The sequence below is a fragment of the Melampsora larici-populina genome (assembly GCF_000204055.1).
Source record: "Melampsora larici-populina 98AG31 unplaced genomic scaffold MELLAscaffold_4, whole genome shotgun sequence".
Classification (NCBI taxonomy): Eukaryota; Fungi; Basidiomycota; class Pucciniomycetes; order Pucciniales; family Melampsoraceae; genus Melampsora; species Melampsora laricis-populina.
The window spans coordinates 1032794-1046091 of NW_006768768.1; the positions used below are offsets into that span (position 1 = coordinate 1032794).

Consider the following 13298-nt stretch of genomic DNA (forward strand, 5'->3'; position numbering starts at 1 on the left):
TCATTGTGGTGAGTCCACCCATGTTGCACTAATGAGCCCCGGTGGATAGCACAGCATGTACTGACTGGTTCGAACCTAGCTCAAAGCAAACAAGTCAATTGGACAAGTTGATTCGATATGGAAGCAGCAAGGTGTTGCTTCAAGTCAAGCTAAGGTAGTGTTGAAAACTTGCACCAGAGGGCGTATCGTCCCTTATTATACAATGCGCGAGGTGGTGTTATCTGATGAAGTGGTATGCAAAGATGTCAAGGTATGTGTAAATCTCGCAACTCAAAAATAAAACTTATGGTTGACAAACGACTTTTGCAGGACATCATGGCTATCATAAATGTACAGCATAATTGCGCTGAGGCAGAATGCAATGTGACAATGTGCCATTTCAAGAAGCTAGAACGCAAGATATCAACCATCCGCATATGTGGCATTGTTCACAATACGACAAAATCTTTCATCCTCAACTCTGGGGCGCAATACAATAGTGAATTACATAGAAGCATTGCAGCAGTCGGCTTTGACCCGGTTGCACCTGAAGAATGGAACAGGGCTGTTGATGAGGGATTGGACGAGTGGCACAAGACTAAGAATGATACGTAGTTTTTGGCTATTGAATGAATCACCACATTTCATGAAATGCGGTGCTTCAATATAGCTACCGGCGGCATGTGCTCGGCATTGTTAACTCTCATGTTTTGTAATAGTTTGAATAATAAGGAATCACCGTGGATCTTTGATAAACTTCATACGTTTGCTGAGTATTGAATGAAGCACCACATTTCATGAAATGTGGTGCTTCATTACTGCTCCCGACTGCTTATTCTCGCCAATTTTAACTCTCATGTTGATGTTTATGGAAGCGCTATTGAATGAAGCACCACATTTCATGAAATGTGGTGCTTCAATAAAGCTACCGGCGGCTTATGCTTGGCGTTGGCAACTCTCATGTTTTTCTTGGTCATAGTTTGAAATTTAAGGAATCACCGTGGATCTTCGTTAAAATTCAAACATTTGCTGAGTATTGGATGAAGCACCACATTGCATGAAATGTGGTGCTTCAATACATCTCCCGACTTCTTATTCTCCCTTTTTAAGTCTCATGTTGATATTTATGGAAGCACCCTTGATCATTGTAAAATTGGGAGAGGAGAAAAATAGCTTCGAAAAGCGCATCCTTCAAAGGAAGACTCTTGTTGGCCTAATGAAGTTGTTTTCAATTATATAATTGGTCAGTTGAGTAATTATTGAAGCACCACATTTCGTGAAATGTGGTGCTTCATTACAGGTTGGTCAATGTTTGAAGAACCAAAGATTCATTGATTATATTCATATCATATCAATATAGATATTATCTTTTTTATTTCATGATTCGAAATAGTTAATCATCAATTTTGAAACAAAGGAAAGAAATTACAAGAAATTACAATTATTTTCCAAACAAATAAAAACATTGACTTGTCAACTATTCATGTGGATCAGTCTCGTCAGGCGCCAATGCTTCATATACGGGAACCATGTATGGCGGGATAAGAGAATCAGAAACAGAAGAGTACTGAAAGAAATCCGAAACGTCTAGGTACATTGCAAGGGCAACATCTTGCCTCTTGCAAATCACGCGGTCCCAAGATGATCGATCTACTCCATTGTCAATGTTGCCGTTGGGGAATAGAGCCCTTGATATCGTAGTCATCACCAGATTTGCTGTTCGTTTCCAGATAGGTTCTTCAACAAAATCGTAACTCTTCATGCGTGCAGTTACCAGTAAAACCTGAATAAGACCGGTCTTGTATGTCCGTGATGGATCGCGCCAGTAAGTGAGCAGCCCCTTGAATCCCAGACAAAGAAATGAAACAAGAGGCGCCAAAGCTTGTGTTCTCAGGCCAACGGTAGAAGAAACTTGACGAAAAGTAGCATCCATTCCTTTTTGTTTGCCTTGAAGTTTTTCATTACATTTGTAGTGAAAATTATGAGCTCGAATCACCGCCAGGGCTTCAATGCATCCGTAAATTGAATCAACTAGTTTAGTCAGCTGTTTGATGCAATTCATTTCCACAGTTTGAATATGATTATTGTTGCTGTTGTTGTCCATTTGTAGTTTTTGATAGTGGACTGCACATTGAAAAGATTCTTTCACATCCAATTGTGAAAGATTGTAATGCTCCAGATCCGCAATCGGCTCAATAGGGCCACCTTCAGTGCCAACTAGTCCCACAGCCGCCAGTATAAATTTGCCTGCCGTCTCCATGCGAGACTTCTTCACATTTTGCATGTGATTGAGGGTGTAGCACAGTGACTTCTCTTGAACGTCACTACTTGGATTTTCGCCAGATTTGAAGTCTATATAATTCCAGTCCAAGATTTCGTCTTTGAACCAAGGGCATTCACAACCAGGATGGAAAAGACCATCGTCTGGTACAAGTCTCGTAAGCATCTGATTCCAGCTATGATATTGGAGTGAAGTATGGTAATTACTTACTTTGTTTGAGAGCTACCCATTCACTTAGTTTCACATGTTTACTAAAATATAACCTTTCACTTCCTTTACTGCGCTCATTAGGATCATACGATGTGAAGCTAGCTGACAAGCGGCCCAGGAGCAATCGTTTACAGGCTTCATGCATCAGCATGCAATCTTTCACGGTTTCCTTTTTAAAGGTTACTGAAGAACACCGGATATCAATTTTTGGATGTTCTGGGTCTTTCCACACTCTGAGAAGTTCAACAGTGTTTGTAGTCGAGTCCATAGGTGAAACATTAATCACGGGAGCTGATAATGTGGATGGTACAACCATTGACTGTGGTTCCACATGATCAATGTTATTGAGCGATGTGTTGAGATTGGGTGGATGGTCTGGCGCCGTGGTCGTCATCTTGTTTGTTGGTTCCTCATGAGTCATATTGGAATTCCTCACAGGTTGATCTGAATGCGTGGAGGGTGTAGGGCTGGGTGAGTCCCTAATTTGCCAGTCTCAAAAGGTCGCCGAATTGATCAACAATTCGGAAATTCGGGAGAGTTTTGGAAGCAGTCTTTGTTCTCCCTCGACAGGCCAAAAAGGATCGTTCCGGAATTTTTCAATGTACAAAATAACCGCGTTAAGGCCGTATTCGCCTAGTTGAATCGTGTTCTCAAGGTCATTATCCGGCAACCACAAATCAAGATTCCTCTGGAGATCGAGGGCGCGTTCTTCAGGATCTTGGCGGAAGAGACTGGTCCCAGATGGTTCATGCAATGCCAAAAAGATACGGTTTCCAGGTTGAGCTAAGGGGAAGGTAGAATGGAACTCGGAAACTACTAGTATAGTCCGTATGGCTTCGCTAACTTCATGGAGTTTCGCACAGGTTCGACCTTTTTTTGGGGCGCTTGCAGATTCTGGGGCCAGCTCGAGAGAGTTCATGCGTTTTTTTGTTTGAGCTAGAGGGGCCGAGTGGGTAGCCGGGTGGGTGGTAGACCGACTAGACCTTTGAGGTAACTCAGAGCCTTGTTCTGAATGATCGGGTATGACAATCCTTTTTCGCGTGCAAGCTAGAGGGGCAGATGTAGTAGTGGTAGTCGTGTTGGTGGCAGGGCGACTCGACTTGATAGATAACGCAGAGACACGTTTTAATTTTGCAAGAAAGGTGTTGGAGGTTTCGCAGGATTCACTCGCTGGGGATTCATCACCAGGGGTTGGTGATTTGTCAACGGAAGGTTTCGTGGCGCGCCTGTTTGATGCATCTTCTGAAACTGCTTCATTTGTATCCTCATCGTCTTCATCACCGGAGTCCGTGTTCTCGTTTTGTTCGTCATCTGGATATTCAATCCACAGCGAACCGGGCTTGTTAGCATATTTTTTAGATTGAATTTCTGAAATAGAATCATGATCAGTCTGTCTGACAGTATTGAGCGCCCAGGACCGCAGAAAAAAATGAACCCTCATGACTTACTCTTGCCCTCCTTGGCAATTGCTCGGCCCATCTTCTGCCATTTCCTCACAAGAGTCTGCGACTGCCAGGCGTTGTTGATCATGAACTTTACAACCATAAGTTGTTTGGCCAGTCCTAAGGAGTAAGCGTGAGCCCCCCATTGGCGTACAGGCAGTTTGGGGTTGAAATTGGGATGTTGCATGATGGTGTCCCAATCGGGGATTTCCAGCTTGTTGTTGTTGAGATTGTTGACGTCCTCTATAAAGGTAATGACAATCAATACCATAAGATTTCAGATAATGATTATTTAAACTGACCCAAGTCTTCCGCCTCCCTCTTCCTCTCAGCAAACTTCCTCTTCCATTCGGTTTCGTCCACCTCGCTTTCAGAATATGGTGAGGCATCCCCATCGGCGCTGAGATTCGAATCCGTCTCAGCATTAAGTTTGGTAGCCTTCGTCTGACCGGTTAGCTCTTTCGTAAGCGTAGAGGAGGCTTGCATTGAATCGGATTCGGTTGGCCTTTTAAGCTTGATCTTGATCTTTGTAGGGCAGGGAGCAAGATCCCCTGAGGGTGCAGCTGACATGGCGAAGAAGTATACAAGGAGAATCGAAGGTGTTGAAAGTTTGAAATAAAACAAAAGGGAGAGAAGGAAGATAATAAAGATAATAGGAAAATAAGATGACAACCAGATAGTCGAACGAAGAATACAAAGACCATAGGGAAAGAACGTGTCCCAACAAAGTAGAGACCTTCTAATGATAACGGTGACCTCAAAGAGATCCGATCTCTGAGTATTGAGTATGAATATCATCCTCAGCTCTGGATAAACATGTATTATAGCCAGAGCTGAGGATGATATTCAACAATGTCGCCGTTTTTGAGGGAAGCTCCGCATCTCACGAGATGCGGAGCTTCCCAAGCTCCAAATCAGAACAAACTAAAACGTAAACTTGGAAGCACTTCATTAAAATGCTGTGCTTCAAAGAGAAATACGATTTATTATGTTTGTTGAGCTTGTAAATCGGCAGTCTCCAATACTTTTGTAAAGAAAGCAAAAGCACCACTCAACCCAATTAATCGAGCTTTTTGAAGCACCTGAACGTAGTACATACGTAAACTAAATTTACTATAGCCTTGAGAATCATGTATTGAAGCACCACATTTCGCGAAATGTGGTGCTTCGCGAAAAGTGGTGCTTCAATACATGATTCTCAAACCCCAAAAGGAGTACCACATTGCGCGACATTATTGATTTTCAATAATCTCGCTGTTTTGGATTGAAGCACCGCATCTCACGAGATGCGGTGCTTCAATACATGATTCACTATAACCTTGAGAATCATGTATTGAAGCACCACATTTCGCGAAATGTGGTGCTTCAATACATGACTCTCAAAGGCCAAACGGAGGACCACAATTCGCGAAATGAGGTGCTTCCCTACAGGGCTTGCAAACACTCAATATACTCACCAAATGAAGCACAATTTGTCAAACAACCTGAGAAGCTGATTTCTTACAAAATTTTTTGACAAGATTGAAATCTTGATGTCCAAATCACATCTTCTTGATCACGAAGTTGAAGGTATCTTTTTAAATCTGAGCAAATATAAGCCAATTTTGAAACACTATTAGGGTGTCATGATATCTTATAAGTCAATTCAATCAGATGTTAAAGCAACAAGTGAAGAGGTTGTTCAAAATCAATTGAACAACCACTTCAAAAGGCCATTGGAAGGAAAAGAGAATTATCTTTGACGTGTAACCCTTGTGAGATAATACTCAGTTCACTCACCAACTGCCAAGATTTCAAATAGAACCAACTTGTGTTTGACCTTGTGCAAGTCAACACCTCTTCCCTCTTCCCTCTTCAGCCCACTTCAATCCGATTTTGACTCACATCCAACAACATTCTTTTGCTTTATTTAACACCCCAAACAAATATAATCATGCCACTTACACCAGCTCAGAGCCTGAGTGAGTTTTTGCTTGTCCGTTTTGGCCTGATCAGGTGCTGACCAAAGACTCAGACGATTTGATGGACTTATCGTTTGGACCCAATTTGGGGGGAGAGGGACTGGCTAATTCCCCCTCAATTGCTGTGTCTCTCCGTGATCTGAACAATCATAGACCCTTTGGTGAGTCACTCTCCTTTCTAATTCAACCCCCACCCCTTCCTAATGTTTCGCCGCACCAGGATCCCGCGAGACACGTTATCCAGATGGGGACAGACATCGTCCTCGAACCAATAGGTCCCAGAGTCCCAATCGACAAGGGACCCTTTCCCAGAGTGAGAGGTACCCACGTGAAACTCCACCATTGGATAACCACGAGGGCATGAGCTACTCCCGACCACTTGCTGGAAGCAATCTCCAGGCATTTCAAGCTTTGTGCCAGGATGCCGGCTTGGATATCGACCATGAGTTAACCGCACAAAACCTTGCACAGGTGAATTTTGTCATTGTCTTTCCTTCCACCTATATTCAAACTGTGCTTTGCAGGTATACGGAGTGGACAATCAACACATCGCCCAATCCACGTTCCTGGCCCGTATCTTGGCGAAGCTATCCAACATGGAAAGCAAGGTAGATAGCCTCACCCTTGAGGTTGCCAACCTGAAGGACACTGTTGAAGAGGCGTTGACCACGGCTACAAACCACCCAGAGGAGGCCACTAATAGGACCAACAATGCTCCCGTTGTTTCCCAAGCTGTTTGGGTGACAAGCAAAGAGCTCAACGTAAGCCAAAACCTAAGCATTCCACTCTGTTGAAACTGATGCAGGTTGAGGTTACAGCAACTGATTGTTGGGAAAGCGATGGAGATGATCACTAATCCCATCTTGGAGGCTTACACCGCTGTGGACACTGGTGGTCGTGGTCGTCGTGCGGGAAAAAAATCCAGGGGGTTTGGCTGCCCCATTCCCTATTCAACACCATCAAAGTGCGTCATAAGAACTCATTTTATTAGGTATACCTTCACACAGTGACATCAATTACCCACGGTATCAGCAACATTGCAACAGTCAATCTCCAGCATGGAAAGCGGATCACCTTCCCCCCAAAAACCTAGGTATCACCGATGCAACAGCTACCAAGTTATATTACAAAGCTATCAGAAATCATTTGAAACATGTGCGTGAGAGGTATCACAAGTTGGTTAGTACTTCAATTCAAACCAATTGAGCATCGCCCTCATCCTATTTGCGCTGATATTAATCTGAAGCTTTTGACCGGCATTGACGAGTATCACAATTCCAGCCACGGAGAAGGAGACGGGGCACGTGAGGGTGAAGGCGAAGGCGAAGGAGATGGCAACAGCGAACCACGCGAAGGCGAAGGCGAATCCAGAATTGTGGTACCTTACATAGAGGATCTGATGTACTTGGTCAGTCAGTATTGGGTCAAAGTATATCTAAACCGAATCTGACATGGGTGCATTACTAGATTGCCCAAAAATTTGACACCGTTGGCAAACATGCAAACTCCGCCTCGTTGTGGGCGTCCACCTCGGGTGCTACGCGCGCCAGGCTAGCATACTTGGTCAGTGTGCTCTTTTTGGTGTCCCCCACACGTGTTCAGAAACAACTGACGCTGTAATTATCATCCCGAAGCGGCGCGAAGCAGCACGCATCTACCAAATTGGCCGAGGCTCCAGCTCTATATGGGACGCGGTTGATGGACAGCTGAACGTTTTGAGATCAAAACCGGGCAATTATTCGGTTTCGTCAGTTTTTTCTTCCTACTGTCGTGGAATCAATGTATTTGAACTGACGCGATCAAATGATGCAGGTTTTATAGCCTGGTATATGCCAAAGATAAGAAGGTTTTTACTGGTAAAACAACCTTTGTTGAGGTGAAGAAAAAATATGACTTCAAGTTGCCATCGGACGTCGAGATCATCGCTGGTATACCGCTACAAGCCACTCCTGAGTGAAGTTTCGAGGTCAATCACAGGGAAAGGGCCAGCATCGCTTGGAATTTTAATCTACCCAGCCAATTGTGAATCCGATCAAGCTATCAAATATCTTGTTTTCCAAACTGTCTTCTCTCTTTTTGCAATATGATGATGATGACCCAGATCATCATCTTTCTGTGCCTAATCGTGAGCGCATGGCTTGATCGCCATTGCCGAGTCAAATCTATATTTTGGATTGCTGAGCTGTAAACCTGGGCGGGGATGGATGGATTCAGGGCTCACGCGGCACCAGGTGCGGGTTATTCTATCGGGGCCAACCCCCCGTGACCGCCATCCGGCAGACCAATTATGGCCTTATGGCGGTTTAGCGGCGGCCTGTGGGCCGCACCACCTACCGCCAAGTGGCGGTCGACCGCTGGGACCGGTCGAAATACGGCCTTGGTGCATTTTGGAATTGACCGCCTGAAGTCGGACCCCTAAGGCGGCCTGGAGGTGGTCTCGGCCGTGCCGCGGTGTATAAACCCCGGCACGTGGGACTTAGTTAAGTTTGCGTATATCCGGTATTTGCCATCGTCTGTAAGTTGAGTTTTGGGATATAGCGGCGTGCTTCAAATCTCCGCAAATTCAACTTTGCTTCTCCTCGCACTCCTCGCATAAGCTCTGAGTACATATATGTATAAGGGCAGGGAAGGGTGTTGGACCTCGCAAGTCTCCCTCCAAAAATCACATTCGGTCAACCTAATTCGCTTTGCATTGATCTCACCAAGTTCCAGTCCTACCTTTCTTTGACTTCGTTACTTTTGATCTCGGATATGGCTACTGCAGATGACGGAGCCGAAGTGCAGAATCTCAATGCTCTACTGCAAAAGTCTCTTTCGGTTCTAAACTTCAAGCCTGAAATAAGCTTGGCCTCATTGATGCCCGGTGTATCTGCTGCCTCTGCTGAAGCCACTCGTGCGGCGCTCACTGTTGAGTCCAATGATGATTCTCTCAAATCGCTGAACGATGATGTTATTGTCCAAACTGCTTGGCTAATTCTGTGCTGCTACGTTCTTCACAGGAAAATACGGAAAAATATCATTGCTTTTTTAATGACATGCACTTTCACAAGTTCGTCAGTTTCATAACATAAGTCCACTCCTGCCGCTACTGATCAGATGATCCTACTTCATTTAGTCATATAGCTCATCATCTATTGGCGATGTATGCGCTTGGTGCACCGCCGGCCTTGATCAAGGTAAATGGCCTGGCCTGACCGAAGCCTTTTGACTATTTCTACATACGTGATGAGTCGGCTCACATCGCATTTTTTTCTCCAAGGCCGCTTTCGAGACAGAAGCCCTAGAACAAGTCTGTCAGCTTGGTTCAATCCACAACTTTGCCATTGCTAAGAGTGCAACAGGTTGACTGAAGCAATTTGTTTCTCAGAGACCTGCGCTCTCACCGCCATCGGGTGAAATGTTTAATGAGAAAAATTGGACTATACACTTGGGGGATGATAAGTTTGTCTTCAGAATCTCTTTATAAGACTGGATGACGGAAAGAATTTCTAACTTAAAACTGCGCAGATACTATCCCAGGTACTTGTCCTTCTTTTCCGCCGAGGTTGCTCGGTTAGGCGCCATGAATGCGGTAGATCATTATGTCTTTCGCCAAACTGAAGGAGATATGCTGAATCGGTTAGCAAATCGGTTCGATCGCTCCGTTGCCCTCTGACTATGCTAATGATGCGCACGTTGCTTGTGTGATTATCTGCCGATGTGAACACAAGATCTTTGGGAGGCGTTTATCATCCTAGTTAGTGTTTTTTGACGTTTTCTTTTCGGATTGTGGCTCATGATGCTTTTCCCTTGCAGTAATTCATGTACGCCGAAGAATTTGAATTGATCCTTCCCATACCAATGCTCATGTTAAAATGCGCCTCTAGTGGGGTTATGGTCTTGAATTTTCCGTCGACGGCATCGTAGCGGAAGGTGAATGCTTCAATCTTTGTCCTTGATGATTGATCGAATAGCAATTCTGTCTGCACGGCCAACACAGGTCTTGCGATTGCCGCCGTCCATTCTACCGAGTACAGGAAGTTGCAGTTCAACAATTTAATCAAGATCTCACAGGAACTTGAAGGATCTAGCGTCATAGGATATGACAATTCGAACAACAAACCTAACTTTCAAGCTACTGTACAACAGCTCAGGTTGCATGAGGTCACCTCTCGCGCTCGTCAAGCTTCCAAAGGCCTGACCGCATTTGAGGTTCTTATTCTCCCTCTCCAAATGTTTATCATTTCGTTCGCGCTGCTGACATCACGTTGATCGATTCTAAAACTGTTATTCTGGTAAATTAGATCCTCCACAGGGTGGCAAAAGATCCAAAATTGGAAACGCCACAAAACCGTCCATCAGATCTGCTAGGGTCCCTCATCGATACCTGTGAAATAAAGTCGAATGAAATATTACATTGGACTGATCAATGGCATTTCCAACCTAAATTAGACTGGACTGAAATAGTAAGCAAAACTGAGGAGGTAAGAGTTTCCAGAAGCAGAATTTGGAGACCAAGATTCATTTTAAGGAACACTTTCCCTGTTGCGTAATTGTCCGCTCTAGTTGTGCTGGCTGGTCGTTGCAATTTACGCCTCCAGCTACCACGATGGACCATCACCATATCAGCTCGACTTTCTTATGTCAGCATGTTCTATTTGCTTGATTTCGACCTGCTCGTTGAGAGGAGTGTTGACACATTCATTTTCTGGTGTGATCACAGGTTACATTGCGTCACTTCTTGCATATCTCTCCCAACGATCCTCCAGAACTTATCCAAAGCATCTCAAAAGGTGCTGCTCACAAGTTACTTTCGTGTATGTTTTTTCTCTGATTTGACCTCATACTTGTAGATTGATGTAAGGCTTGTGTTCACACCAATCAGTCCGTCATTGCGCTTTGGGTTTCACGGGGACGTCGACCACTTCACCTTTCCCAAGATTTGGGAGTTAAAAGCGTGGATCCGCACGAGGTAGAGAGTAGCAAAAAGTGGCCAGCATTGATCTCTATTGCAATGGCCCATTCGGATGAACACGTTACAAAGGTAAGCTTCGAACTAGTTCATACCGAGCCGACCACTGTGGTAATGTGCCATGGTCAGAGTATTTATAAACGTATTTTTCTCAAAAATTAGGTCATCCGTACGCTTGCTTGGGCTTCCCAATTATTCGGGCGGGCATCGCGGGGTGTATACGCCTGCGAATTTCCGGGCTCGGATGAACTGGATGGCAGTATCTTTTATCGCGTACGTCAAATATCTGGGTTGAGATCTTGTATAGATCATTAACAACTGTGATGCATGTCTAGGCTGCGTTAAAAACCTTTGATAAACAAGGGTGGATTCGCGATATAAGAACTGCAGACCGCGAGTTCACTTGGTTGGAACATCAGCGCTGAATGTTTCAATTTTTTATCCATATTTTTCTTAGTAAGAAGATTTTATATTTCTGTTTCAATTGTAGATTAGAGCTTTCCAGCGCTGCACTTTCCTCCCTCACGCTCAATGTGAGTATGTACGTCAACTTGAAATTTTGTGCGCAATTTCTTTCTCCAAATAAGACGTCTCTAAAAGGCGCAGCCATGAGCAAGAAACTACATTGAGTTTGACCAGTTTACACACTTCAATTTTTGCCTTTGGGGGTACCAGAGATCTGACTGTGAAGTCGTCTCTGTAAGGCGCATGGGAGTGCCTGGAGATATTTTATTGTGGAAATGGGTTGAATTCTACACCCAACGCAACACCAGGGACTAATCAAGGTACTCACACGGAGATGAGAATGACCAGCTTGTAATTTTTGCTCTCCATGCGCTTTTTGGGTCAATGGTTTTTCCTGATCTTGAGCTTCAATCATTAGCCCTGTTTTTTTGGTATCATTACGGGATGACTTCACACCTCAGGAATCATCAAGTGCAAAACCTGATTGAAGAGAGTCACAGCGACCAGAGTTGTGACTTCCTTTGATTGCAAGTCATGTTTTCCTTGGGCTCCCTTCCTGTTGTCCACTCAGTAACACAGCCCTTCATTTGTCACTGTTCCTTTCATCAGAAATAACACATCATTTGTGACCAACACTATGGAGTAATACAAGGAAGATTAACAGGAAAAATTATGTGCCCCACACAATTGAAAAAGGAAGCACAGAGTCTTGGGAGGCAGAGCGGGAGCCACGGTCACTCTCAGCATATGAGCATGAGCTACATTCATATATAGATGTTAACTTGAAGTTAACTCGAATGGATGATAGGAGCAGAGCCTGAGCAAAATTAGCAAACCTATGACAAACAAGACTCACATTGGAAGACATTCACAACTCTCTTAAATCAGGTTTGGCACTTAATAATTCCTGTAGTATCAGTACCTTGATTGAAAGAGTAAAAAATTGCTTGACTATCCTCAAGAATGCATAGGTACATGTTTTGGGATCAAGAAAGACTGAGTCAATCTCGCTGGAGACAAAAAGATCTGAGAAAAGTATATAAATTATTAGTATGGGATCCAGGAACCTGTCAACAGCCTAGCAAACCTATTTTCAAAATCAGCCTATTCAGCATCACCTCTATCTCTCATATAAGAAAGAAAACAATTGTTCAGCTAAGCTTGTGGTCTGTGGATATAAATTGAACTATTTTTTTGGTGAAATGCTTGGAAAGATGTGAATAAAGCATATAAGTTGATGTTGATCATGTTGCAGCAACAACTCTATTGATCTGGAAACAATCTGAAAGAAACCTGCCAATTTTGGGAAAAATTTGTTTGCTCACAACATATTTAATGTACACATCTTGATTGTCTCCTGTGGTTGGCCTTGGGGCTGGCACAGGACCCCGGCATGCTCTTATAAGGGGTACAGATCCAAAAATGTGACTTTTGAGCTTGCTCGGAAACTTGTCCCTGGCTTTACCCATAGCTTTAAGACAGGTTTAGTCTTTTCAATCAGCTGTATTGGACTTAGCGACTCTGAAATTCAGGCAGAAACCGGTAAAATCCAAGAGAACCCTGTTTAATCCCATATGTCGTATCTCCGCGCGAGCTCAAAAGTCACAATTCTAGATCTGTACCCTTCATAGGAGCATACCGGGGTCCTGCTGGCACTCACACCGCGGGAATTAATTAGTTTGAACCCCGATTGAACCAAATTTCGGTGTCCGAGTTCGAAATTTCCTCAAATCGTGAATTTCGTTCACAATTTGTTTGCAATACGTTTGCCGATCTCCCTTGAGTGGTACTCTGCTCGCCCCGAGTATGCACAGCTACATCATACAACAACAACGCCTTTCAACAACAGTCACCACAGATTCGCCGATGTGCAGAGCATCAAGACTGAGGATGCATGACAAAGGAAAGATGGCTTAATGGTCGGAAATGGGGTGGTTGTTGTATGTTGTAGCTGTACATACAAACGCGGGGCCAACAGAGTACCGCTCAAGGGCAATTGGCAAACCTAT

At 44.1% G+C, this 13298-nt stretch overlaps 3 protein-coding genes across 3 annotated transcripts in view; 2 read left to right on the forward strand and 1 right to left on the reverse strand.

The window, feature by feature from the left end:
- Window positions 1–679, forward strand: part of MELLADRAFT_102716 (uncharacterized protein) — a gene marked incomplete at both ends in the record, with an annotated part of 4444 nt that extends 3765 nt beyond the window's left edge. Inside the window, 2 exons of the mRNA XM_007405465.1 lie at window positions 80–250; window positions 650–679. Of these exons, the coding sequence (XP_007405527.1) occupies window positions 80–250; window positions 650–679 (201 nt within the window). The remainder of the gene's footprint in view (window positions 1–79; window positions 251–649) is intronic.
- A 777-nt stretch (window positions 680–1456) lies between these two features.
- MELLADRAFT_92311 (uncharacterized protein) lies at window positions 1457–4482 on the reverse strand (the record flags this gene model as incomplete). Its single annotated transcript, XM_007405750.1, has 5 exons — window positions 1457–2403; window positions 2471–2937; window positions 2989–3838; window positions 3919–4155; window positions 4215–4482. 5 exons carry the CDS (start codon window positions 4480–4482, stop codon window positions 1457–1459), a joined length of 2769 nt encoding a protein of 922 aa, XP_007405812.1.
- Window positions 4483–5845: 1363 nt separating this feature from the next.
- Window positions 5846–10986, forward strand: MELLADRAFT_92312 (uncharacterized protein; the record flags this gene model as incomplete). The annotated part of the gene is made up of 26 exons (XM_007405466.1): window positions 5846–5873; window positions 5921–6034; window positions 6094–6344; window positions 6398–6634; window positions 6692–6837; window positions 6881–7052; window positions 7120–7281; window positions 7341–7436; window positions 7508–7620; window positions 7774–7895; window positions 8004–8253; window positions 8294–8352; window positions 8494–8780; window positions 8873–8922; window positions 8989–9049; window positions 9133–9162; window positions 9241–9314; window positions 9381–9491; window positions 9584–9609; window positions 9669–9676; window positions 9740–9785; window positions 9853–10064; window positions 10157–10318; window positions 10419–10495; window positions 10576–10669; window positions 10738–10986. The coding sequence occupies 26 exons, from the start codon at window positions 5846–5848 to the stop codon at window positions 10984–10986; spliced, it is 3237 nt and encodes a 1078-aa protein (XP_007405528.1).
- Between the last annotated feature and the right edge of the window lie 2312 nt (window positions 10987–13298).